Here is a 12,713-nt window from a genome sequence, read left to right on the forward strand (position 1 = left end):
TGCCTGATCATATCCACCTTTCCAACTCTGCAGCTCATATTGAAGGCTCATAATTTGCTTACTTATTCTTTTGTCAAGGCCCACTTTTCATTTCCCTCTATATTATTTCCTTAGGGTTTACCTAAGCACTGACTTGAAATTCTGATCTTAATTAAATTAGATTACACATGGAAATTAAAACCTTCCTTCTTGAGAAATGATGAGCTTCAGATAACAAAAAGCTGGAATTCTCCCCCAGATATCTGTGAATATTGGAAAATAGAACTTTTAAGAGCAACATCAATATTTTTTGGAAGAAATACAGAGATATTGAGCTATGACTGATAGAGACACTAACTTGCAAAGATCTATTGTGGAGTGGTCAACTTCAGTGTTTTTAAATTGGTAACTAATAGTTTGCCCTTACCAACAAAGTTAATGATTCAAGATATTATAAGCTTTGCTATGCAATTAACACAAACATTTTCATTTCCAGTAAATATAATGTTGCAGAGCTGAAATGTAAGTGTTTTCAGTTGATTAAAGATCAATACAATTATTTATGTAAAAATCATTTGAAATTATAATAATGCACATTTCATTTTATTCAATAGTTGCCAAATGAACAAGCAAAATTCATGAATGGCATAGGTACAGCAGTACTAATAAGATTACAAAATATAAATATCAGATCTGTAACATCTTTCAAAACCTTGAGCATCCAATGTCACACTTTTTACATTAATTTAAATCCAAAAAAAACCTGCAAATCTAATATTAAAGCAGAAAATTCTGGAAACACTCAGTGGGTCAGGCAGCATCTGTGAAAAAGGAACCATGTTTCATTTCAAAGACAATTTTCAGCAATTTCTGCTTTTAAGCCAGCTTTTTTATCTTTCAGATACTCAAGGGATAGCTCCTGATCCCTATATTACCGTAATTAAAATATCAATTTATATTTTTTATTCTAAACAGACTAAAGTTATTAACAAACCAATTCTAGAAAAGTATAAAACAATTTTTTCTAGACACCCAGACACCCATGGAGGCTAGATAAAACAATATCTCCAGTAGAAGATTCTGAATTTAGACACACAAAGAAATTAAGTTGGGACATAAAAATCATGCAGTTCTCAGAGCTTTGAACTTGGGTGTTTCAGACTAACTTATGCCTATGACTAATGAGTGAAAGAAAATAGCCTTTATTTTCAAATCAGAAGAGAATACATTTGAAACTGACCATTTGCTGGTCAAATTTCTATTGAATGCGTATTTCAATAGCTGGAGATACACAACATTCATATATATCTGGCCATCACAAAGCCTCCATTACTGTGTGTAAAAAGGGTAAAAAAATATGGTTTGTGATCTGTTCATTCATGAAAAAAACCTGCTTGTTTTCTTGTGTTATGAAGTGTACACTATTCACAGTTGTGAATTACCAGTTTACCCAGAATGCTATAAAAATAGATTGTGCTTTTATTCATTTTACGTATGCAGATCTGGGTAGCAGAGATTAAAAAAAGCACAAACTTGTATTTTAAAGAAAAGAATCAGTGCGCAAGAAACTACAGTACAAAAGCTGCAGTAACTCTGAAGAACCTTATTTTTTCCACAAATATTAAATGCAAGAATAATTCATGATTTGATATTATGTAATATGAATTATGCAGCACTATAGCTTTTCTGTCTACAGTATTACATTTTAAACTCTGGTAAAGTTAATTTTTATAGCAAATTTCCTGTTTATAACTTCCAGTGATGCATTTTGCAGTGTTTATTGAACCCACTATGAAGGGAAATACATGACAACTTGATATTTGATGATTTAATTGAGATACAATAATTTATAATATGGTTAAAGGCATGGCAAATTTCCATGCAGCATAATCTTTATGGATTATATAATTTCTGATCATCAGAAATGCAAGTTCAACAATCTAATGCTAATCAGTGGATTCTTACAAGCAGAATAAATGACTTGACATTCTGTCACGGTTTGGGTAATAACGATGCCTGTGTGAAACCCTTATGATCTGTTGAACACTTTTCATACAGATCTATAATGATTATCATTATCACATTTAGTGTCAAGGCAAAACAACTTTTCTGTATTATTGAATTTATACACTGCAGTTTCTTGCAGTGAAAATTCAAAATTATAATTTATACTTTTGTTCAATTCTACTGTAATCTTGTTTGTTTTAAGGTGGCATTTCCAGATTTGCAGCTTTTACTCTCAACTTTGCTCTTTTCCTTCCTACAACCCTCCGTCGCACACCCCCCCCCCCCCGCCTCAAATTCGGCCCCAATCCATGTTTCTCAAAACAGTAATAAAATTCTTTGGTTCTGTAGCAACAAAATGTACAATCCCACCAAATAACTCCACTGTATCTACGACAATAAATACTGCAACAGAATGAAACATTCTGCAAAACCAAATTCTTTGCCACATGATCTCTGTGGACAGAAAATTGCTGTAGCAATTAAATTGCAAATATTTCATAACCAACTAAGACTTTAGTAAATGAAATATTAAGTATCAGTGCTACCAATTTACTGTAGATTCGAAATTCACTTAGGGCCAGCATTTCCATACATTGCAAATGAAATGTGTCCTAAATTATAGTTAGTGAGTAAAGTTGCACAATGTGAAATAATGAAATAGAAACATAATTATACACTATTTGTAGTACTTTCTGATGGAAACATTTGTCTATCAGTGCAAGACATCCACATAACCAAAGTTAGTGACTTACATAATTATGCAGTGCAATCACTTTTGAAAGAGAAGTGAACTGTGATCTACTAGTAACATGCCAATCAACCAGATTTGACTTCAACTTATGTGAATAAACATTTTGATTTTGATAATTTTCTTCCAGATTAAGCAGCAGGACTAATATGCACATTAGAATTCATTTGTAACTACAGTACAATCGGTTAAACTAGGAAAAGAAACCACATTCATAAAATAAGAATGCAGTCAAAAGCAGAATAACTTAATTATTGTTAAAGCAATGAAAATCAAATCAATAGTCGAGAAGCATCTCTGCTTTTTTTATATATAGAAACCTAATACAGAATTTAATCTAAGTTACACATCAGCCGAAACAAACAGAAATGTCAATATTCCTCTGTCTTTTCAGAATAAGTCACCTGATTTCACTATTTTATCAAAGTTCGACTGTAATTCACCATTATGATGCTGAGAGTCCAACTCTTCTTTACAAATAAAATCTGAACTCTAAATATGAAGTGTTTGCTGTGAAATGCTATGGTTTGGCACGACCTCGTTCAAAAGCATGATGCTCCTCATGAGCTGTAAAAAAGCACATGGGTAACAGCAGTATTTTAGTTAATAAGCTTTAAAAATATACCACCATTTCTTTATTAAAAGGAGTCCAATCCCCAAATATAAATAACCAGTTAACGTCAATCCACAGGAAATGATCACTGTTAAACTTGTGCACCAAGGATCAGGCTATATTCATCAACTGTGTTACATTGCAATCAAGGTAACACATTTGTCTGGAGGTGCTAACAATGGGATCTTAAATAACAGGAAAAAGTAATTGAGGAACAAAAGTAAAGGATGTTCCAATGCAGAGCAGATCAGAACTGTAATAGAATGAGAATTAACTTCATACATGGAGGATGAATTTCTAAATTGCAGCTAGAGGTAGATTATCACTCAATTTGCTATTCCACTTAGTGATATACTGCTTAAAGCCATCATTCAAAACAAAGTTATCTAGACTGATTAGACCATTTTGTACAATCAGGCTTTGATATTTCTGATAAATGACAAGATAAACTCCCAGAAAAGAACTGGTATATCCTCAGCACTTGCAGCTTGTTGATCTTCTTCTATTGGACCAAATACTGTGTTTTGTTTTGTAATTGTTTTTCATTTAAAGATATGAAAAGCAGTTCAATATTTGTAGAAAACCCAGGGACAGAGGGAAAGAACTTTAAATATTCACAATGACAATGGAAAAAAGTACTAGTCAAAGTAATGGAATTAAAGGTTGACAGGTCTTCTACATTTAGTAGTTTGCATTTTATGGTCTTAAAATTAGTCACTATAGAGGTGGTGAATGACTTTCCAAAGATCACTTGATTCTGGGAGTCCCAAGAGACTGAAAATCTGCAAATGTAATACTCCTGTTCATGATAAGAGGGTGACAACAGCTGGAAACTACAGGTGAATTAGCCTGAACTATATTTATAGGAAATTGCTGGCAGCTGTTAATTTAGAAATAAAAATATTGCTAAATAGATGATAGTAGAGATGATGTGGAAATAAATTACATTCATGAAACTTAGTGACTTTTTATACTATGTAATAGAGGTGGCGCTTTGAATTTAAGCAGCTTGCTGGGATATAGACAATAGACAGTAGGTGCAGGAGTAGGCCATTCAGCCCTTCTAGCCAGCACCGCTGGCTATATACAGAACAAAACTTCATTTTACCCTGGACATGATCTCAGTAAACCTATATTTCTGGGATTTGTTTTATAAATTTGTACAATAATTACAACTACTCTATTCTCCCTTAAAAGGAGCTGTATAGGACCTTAAATTTGCTTGGTTGAAAAGAATCACTTCCAGTAAATTAATTCATTCCAAGTCCTTGAACTAATCTAAAAATCTATTAACACATATAGTGTACATATGATAGAAAAATGTTAGAAGTATAGCTATGAAAGAAATCCAATATGTACTGTGAATTTAGCTTTAAGTAATCACTAGTTTGCGATCAAGTGACAGGATGCTTAAGATGAGTGCAATAGAGGGGGAGGGGTGAATCCTTATCATTAAGATTTTAATTTGGTACATCCCAACTAATTTCTTTTCAAAACAGAAACAAAAAAATGAGTTGAGAATCTGCAGACAAGTTCGACAATTTCAAAAGGAACTTTTGTTACTATCACTATATGGTAATTTCTGATAATAAACAATCATCAACTTCTTTATTTTCTAATGCGTTAGAGGTTTTTTTTGATGATCAAAATTAAATCCACCGCACAGGGCAAAGTGTTACATACAAATGAGTGGAAGAAAATTACCTCATCACTCACGTCAGCAGTTTGCAATCAACAGGGTTAATATGGAGTTACAGCAATATATATTTATGAGTAAATAAACTTATTCGAAGAGGATGTACAATCATTACAAGATCTGAACACAATTTTATCAATATTTTCATTTTATCTATTAGTCAACAGAAATAATACGGTCTGAGTGTTATATAGGACCTTAAAATTGTTATTTAAGAATGGGGTTTTAAATGAAACGTAATCTGCAAAGGTGCCTGAATGCTTCAATATTTCTTATGAATTACCTGAAGAATTCATTTTTCCCCAAAACCTGAAGATTTTAGGCAACAAACAGGAAACTGAAGGAACTCAGTGGGAAACCTCTGCAGAGGGGAATGGATAGTTGATGATTTAGGTTGAGACCGTTCATAAGTCAATACATATTGGAATTACATATAGACCAGACCAGGTGAAAGTGATAGGGAAATCTGTAAACTAGCCAGGTTATTTTTCTAAGAATCCTGGATATCTTTTTAATGGATTACTGATCATCTCAATTGCTAGTGCACTGAGAGCAGCAGTGCCAATTTCACTTAATATTTTGCTTAAGAGCTACTACCAGATGGTAACTGGGTACCATGTTTCTCAAAAATAAATAAAACAAAATCAGGATTTACAGCCAAATTGAATCAATATGCAGAAGCAATTGGAAAGGGGGAAAAATGGTGGTGGATGGGAAACTCAAATTAACATTTATGTCACAATGAAAACTTCAAATTGTTAAGAATGAAGTAAAAGTTTCATGAAAAATATTCAGGCATTAATACTTACGCTTATAAAACACTGCCTTAAAAGTTACTTTTGGGAGAAGCTGATAAATCTTTTGTATAACAGTTACTTCATTTGCTCCAGCAGCATTTACATTCCAAACTTGAATAATGTCTTCACGATCTCGAACACTGACACTGACACCAACCACCTCATCATCTGTGGAAAGTAACATCTGCAATAAGTTATAGATCCATCTTTATATTTTAACTTTAAAATATAAGCAAAGCATAATAAGAAATAATTTGCATGGAAATATTCAAAATATGATACAAAATATTTCTCACAGGTGTACCCCCTACCCAAATTTGTAATGTAATCCCCACTAATATTAAGTAACCAATAAAGATGTAAGGGTGAAGATCAATTTTTCGAAGTATCATCACCATCTTAGTCGACAATTTAACAGTTAATTTGTTTGTAAGATCTATTTTTTAAATGAACCTCAGCACCAATATACATTGTAGCAGAGTGAACAGCATTAGAAGCTTGATACAGCTTCAAATTAGGCACTTTAAAATCACCTGATAGTTAAACATTTAAAAACTATCAGATCTCTATAATGTTTTTCACCAGTCATGAGTGGGGACACAGGAAAGAAGTTAGGATATAGTAGGAAGCACAAGAAAAGAAGAGATGTAGAGACAAGTACGAAGATACAGAATGAGGAATAAAATGCTGCCAAGAATGAAGGCGTATCTAAACAGAAAAGCTGGAGGCTAGTAGTGGGATACCCAAGTATGGAACAGATGGCAATGGGGTCGACAGCATGTCAGGTATCATTATAAAAGCCAAGTTATGACTAACCTGTTTGCTTTTGCATTTCTGCTGGGCATTATACAGACAGCACACTTGATGGTTAAAAGGGAGGTACATTTTCATTGTACTGTGCAAATGAACCTGTTTCTGCTTTGAAAACTGTTTCAAATGGGGAGCTTATTTTTTACCTCTAGTATCTGATTTAATGTTTCTGCTGTACAAGAAATGCCATCATACATGGCACATCTATGATGCAAAAGGGAAGGGGGAGAAATGTTTTTTTCCCAGATAAGCACACTAATCAGAAAATAGACAAAATTATCACCAATCATAGCATCAAACATAGAACAATACAGTGCAGGCCCTTTGGCCCATGTTTATTGTGCAGACCCTTTAACCTACACCAAGTTCGATCTAACCTTCACCACCCCCCCCCCCCCCCCACACACACAACACTCCATTTTTCTTTCATCATTGTGCTTATCCAAGAATCTCCTATTTAATGTATCTGCCCCTACCACCACCCCGGCAGCATGTTCCATACACCTGCTATTCTCAGTGTAAAAAAAAATCTACCTCTGATATCCCCTTAGAATTTCCTCCAATTACCTTAAAGTTATGCCCCCACATATTAACCATGTCTATTCTTGGAAGAAGTCATTGCCACTCATCTTATCAAACTGTTTATATCTATAAAGCTAACAAGAACTAATCTAATCATTTAGATCCAAAACTATGTCAAGTGATAGACTTTCAGATGATGATCTTCCTTTTCTTACATATGTCCATATACAATATGTTTTACAGCAGAGTCATCAGAAACTCTGTGCCAGATTCCGTTCTCTAAGTTTTTTCTTGGGTGGATGGGATATTGAGGGAAAGGGTACAACTTTACATGCAGCTACACACTACACAGCATTTCTCCTTCTCATATGTGAAATAATCTAGCAGAATTTGGAGAAGCTATACCATCTTCCATCTTTCCTTTAAAATATATTTCCTTTTAAGGAACTCAAAGCCATCAATTTAAGACAAGGGAAGTGGAAATCTTGTTATCTCATCAGCATACAGCAGTCCAAATTCTCGCTTCTAATCTTGAACTACCTAACCAAAAAATGTACTTAAAAGTACTGAAGGCAATAATGTCACCCATAAGCCTGATCTTACCTTCTGTGCAGCAATCTACAAATTGTTCACCAATTGTAGCCAGTAATAACTCTTTCCAAACAGCAGACTATCACAAGAAACAGATAAAGAACTCCTCTTAGTAACGTCTTTATAAATTCCTAATACTTAAGATATTTGCAAATATGCATCCTAAATATGAATTTAACCATCTAAGCAAGGTCACAATGCAAGTTCAAAAATTTAAGGATGGCAATAATTCTGAAAAGAATCGAACTGATGAAGGAATCTTAAACAAACAAAATGATTGCATGACCAACAAAACAGCAGATTTGATAGAATTAAGTTTTACATCTCTAATCTATGTTTCCAAAGCTTAGTTTTAAAACACTTTACAATGAGTGTTTACATTTTAAAACATAGTCATGCTGTAAAGAAACAGAATAACCAATGCCTTACATACAAACTATACAAGCCTTTACAAATTATAATAATGACTGTGATGTTTCCAGAGATATTACATTAGGGATGCATATTACATTAGATGAGCAAAACCCCGTTTTTTTTTTGAGAGGGAGTGGGATGAAATTTTAGATTAGGTTAGATGACATTAGCATCATACACACCAGAGTGCAAAGATATTTATTATATCTGTCTCAGATCTGTATGGAGTATCATATTTTATACTTGAATCAATCTTTTGACAAATGATGGGACTATAAATTGAGTCATATGACAAACACAAAGAATACTGAATTGGAATTGGGTTGTTCTCTGTTTACATTTGACATATAATTCAAGTTTAAATGTTAATCAACCATATATGAATACTCATGAATACCGCCAAACAAGACAGCGTTATTCTGGAGCAAAGATACAAAATACAGTACCAACAATCATACACAAAACACACATAGCACATACAAGACAGCAGCAAAATACAGTACCACAAAAAATATATATAAAGCCCAAGTCCCTGAGTCCATAAATGTTGCAGCAGTTTGTAGTTGAATACAATATATCCTGTCTTCTGCTGAGCAAACACTACCGGACAGCACTGACTCTAACACGTATACTGCACCACACTGTCTCTGGCACTTACTCCAGTGGAATGCACAGACTCTGATGCCTCTCTCTTGGGCAGATGCAAGCAGATGGCACCACGGCTTGAGGCCTAGTCCTTGCTACAACCATGGCTATGCAGCTACCCCACCGTCTGCCAATAAATCAGTGTATTTGACTTGCAGCTTTCCATATTAACAATGTCCCAACAGGGTTTTGTGATCACAAGAAAAGCAACTATGACAATCATTCGCTTTTAAGACTGCACACCTCTTTCACGCTCCAGTGTCTCTCTGACGGGGGCAGAAGCACAATCTGCACCAAGTCCAGCTCCTTCAGTTTCTCCGCCAACAAGCAACTCATTAATGGGGTAGACCTAGAGTACCTTAACTTCTTAATGTCCAGCAGGATTTTCCAAATGAGAAAAATGTTTAAAAAAAAGACAATTAACACCTTTCGCTGGCCTTGTGGAAGCCACTGCATCCGAGTGTACCAGCATCTTATCAAAAGTTTAGCAATACATAGCTCAAATTTCAGGCTATCCCATTCAATGTGTAAAAGATAAACATTCCACATAAGAGCCGCTATTCCTTCAAGTCACCAGCTGGAACATGGCTTCCTTTTTCTGCACTGTATCACTTGTACTTTTTCAATGGAGACAAAAAAATGACAGTATGTAGAAGATATCCTAGTCATTCTTTTCACATCCTTAATTACTGAGCTTTTAAACTTAAGAAAAAAGCAGCAACATTTGGTTAGCTGTAAAGCTCTTTCAAAATTAAGACATAGAAGTTCTGATTTGAAACTCTCCTTCTGCCTACCCCGCAAAGCAACACCACCCCCCACTACTATCGCCAAAAGGAATGCAAAGTGAAAGAAAACTTTGGATTTAAGTAATTTCAATCTTTCCCATTCTTTCCTGTTCTGCTTCTTAAAAAAAATCAAGAACCTAAATGTTGATAATGCCTACTAAATGCAAGTTGGAAGAATCTCTCTTTCTCTCTTTAAATAACTGCAAATAGGCACTTCAAAAACTGTATGTCATGTTGACATCAGAAAAAAAAAGTACTTTAACATTGAGACCAGGTCCACAACCTGGGGTCTACAGATACTTTGATTAATGGTAGGGACCCATGGCATAATAAAGGTTGGGAATCCCTGACTTAGAAAAAGGTACAGTATCCAGAAATACTGTATCTACTTAAGTACTGTCAACTTTTAATATGATAAAGGTCTATGAAAAACCAATTTTCTCCCTTAAGAGCAGAATGTTCCAAAACCTATTATAGACTATACACTTCTTTAACTGCACTTAAGGCTATCGTATAAACAGCAAAATGAAACACCAGATTATTTTGCTTGTGGGGATATTGACTTTAACATGAATGGGAAAGAAGGAAAAGATGGTCGGCTTAGTAAGGAAGTGAAATTAGATCATTTAAATCTCTACCTTTATAATGGTGAGCTTCTATTCAACTCTATGCTGCAATTATACAAGTGGTAGCTATGCAATGCTCGAGTTTGTATCTCCCATTTCCTCAGTTAGCACTGCAGAAGAATTTCTATACCAACTTTACAATTCTACTTTCCAATACATTACATGCCACATTCCAAATTATTCTGTTTTTTTTAAAAAGGTCCTGATATTTGGACTTTGCATTCACTTCAAAGCTTTAGGATCAGTGGTTATATTTTAAACCATTGGGCTGAATACATATCCTGTGCTCAGAGTAAACTTCTATTAGAATCATCCGCCCAAGGTAAACTGTTATTTCAATATTGATGGGCTAACTATTGAAGCAACTCTCCAGAAAATACATGGTGACACAGAACAGCTTTCTGAAATATCTCAGAAGAAGTTATTGCTTTCCCGATACACTTACAGTATGCTCTTTTGAAATTTTCATTTTCCACAATCCTCCTTTGGCATTACTCTCGTCTTCCCTTTGAAAAGCACAAAAAAGTAAATTCAAATGCAAGGCATTGTAATGTTATATATAATCAGTGTTCCACTTTCCTTTAGATATTCAATTAGTACAACTAATTTCCTACCACAGTGGCCGCCTTTCTCCTCTCATTAAGTGGTAACTACAGCGCAAGGGCAAACTAGTCACTGTAGGAATATTATTGTAGACACTCCAGAAACTCTGAGGAGAGAAAGGGAAGTACAATTAGTTCAAAATAAAACAAATAAAGTTCAGACAAGAGAAATATAATGTTCATATTATAAACATTCCATACTTCTAAATTACTTATTTATTCAAATGTATGATTAATTTTGATTTACATTTTATAAAATTGCACATGAATAAGATGCCATAAAATATGGTAGATAACAAATAGGCAAAAGAGAACTAGTAGATAACAAAACTTTCTATCTCCATTGTAGTGTTCAGAGTTTGGGTTATGCAGACATGACTATTGTCACATTATTATCAATGATCTGGAAGACAATGTGGTAAATTGGATCACAACATTTGCAGATTACACCAAGATCGGGGATGTAGTAGAGAGTAAGGAAGGCTGCAGTGGGATCCAGACCAGCTGGGAAAATGGGCTGAAAAATAGCAGGTAGAATTTAATGCAGATAAATGTGAAGTGTTGCACTTTGGGAGGATAAACCAGGGTAAGACTTACAGGATGCGCAGTAGGGCACAGATCAGTGCAGTAGAACAGTGGGATCGGGGATACAGAACCTTGATTCCTTGAAAATGGTGTCACAGGTAGATATTGTCATAAAGAGAGCTTTCAGAACATTAGCCTGTATAAATAAATTACTGAGTACAGGAGGTGGGATGTTAGCTTGTATAAGACATTGTTGAGGCCTAATCTGGAATATTGCATGCCATTTTGGTCACCTACCTACATTGTAGAAAAAGATATCAATGAGATTTAAAGCGTGCAAAGAAAATTTACAACAATGTTGCCAGAACTTGAGAAACTGAATAAAATGGAGAGTTTGACTAGGTTAGGAATTTATTCCCTAGAGAGTAGGAGAATGAGGGAAGGTTTGATAGAGGTATACAAAATTATGAGGGGTATAGATAGAGCAAATGCAAGCAGATTTTTTCCCGAGGTTCGATGAGACTAGAACTAGAGGTCACGGATTAAGGGAGAAAGGTGAAATGACTGCCATCAGTAGTGGTAAATGAGGGCTCTATTTCAATATTTAAGAGAAATTTGGATGTACATGGTTGGAAGGATATAGAGGACTATGGTCCAGGTGAAGATTAATGGGACTAGGCATATTAATAATTCAACACAGACTAGATGGGCTGTAAGGCCTATTTCAGTGTTGTAGTGTTCTATAACTCTATGGATGTGAGTACCAGCTCACTGAATCCATTCAGACAATCAGCAATCCATTTACCTTGATCCTGTATGAATCTCCTTTTTTAATCTCCCCACATTCTTATCTGCTCATTCTACTATTTAAGTTTGTAACAGGCAATTAACAACAATCTGCACACCTTTGGGAGGTGGAAGGAAACCCATGCAAAATCTGCACAGATAGCACCCAAGGTCAGTATTGAACCTAGGTGTTTGGCATTGTGAAGTTGTGGCTTTACTAGGAGCCACAATGATCCAAATAGCAAAAAGCTACCTGAAAATAACTTTTAAAGTTAAAAAGATAATCATCGATTCCTAGACAGGAAGTCTACTTAGACTGAAACTATTCTCTGAGCGTTGGTCACAAAACAGTTACTGCAATCAGGAAAAGTGATTATAGTTAGTTAATGGTTTGGTATAACAGTTTGTTGGGCAGAGTGCCACATTTTACATCACACATTTTACAACATTTACAAATGTTGCCACAGTTAGAGGCCAATATTTTACATCACTGATAGCACAAAAATCAAAGCTCAAAGGCAATACATTTTTTGCTGCATCAGTAACCCAAGAATCTATTAATTATCT

The 12,713-nt window shown here is 34.7% G+C and overlaps 1 protein-coding gene across 1 annotated transcript in view; it reads right to left on the reverse strand.

Annotated features, from left to right (window-relative positions):
* Positions 1-566: 566 nt before the first annotated feature.
* eif4e3 (eukaryotic translation initiation factor 4E family member 3) overlaps positions 567-12,713 on the reverse strand; it is a 78,448-nt gene continuing 66,301 nt past the window's right edge. Inside the window, exons 3-7 of the mRNA XM_059944328.1 lie at positions 10,848-10,942; positions 10,679-10,739; positions 7,776-7,842; positions 5,853-6,008; positions 567-3,301 (exon numbers count right to left, since the gene is read on the reverse strand). Coding sequence (XP_059800311.1) covers positions 3,255-3,301; positions 5,853-6,008; positions 7,776-7,842; positions 10,679-10,739; positions 10,848-10,942 — 426 coding nt within the window. The 3' untranslated portion in view covers positions 567-3,254. The remainder of the gene's footprint in view (positions 3,302-5,852; positions 6,009-7,775; positions 7,843-10,678; positions 10,740-10,847; positions 10,943-12,713) is intronic.

Source organism: Hypanus sabinus, chromosome 19 (genome assembly GCF_030144855.1).
Source record: "Hypanus sabinus isolate sHypSab1 chromosome 19, sHypSab1.hap1, whole genome shotgun sequence".
Lineage (NCBI taxonomy): Eukaryota > Metazoa > Chordata > Chondrichthyes > Myliobatiformes > Dasyatidae > Hypanus > Hypanus sabinus.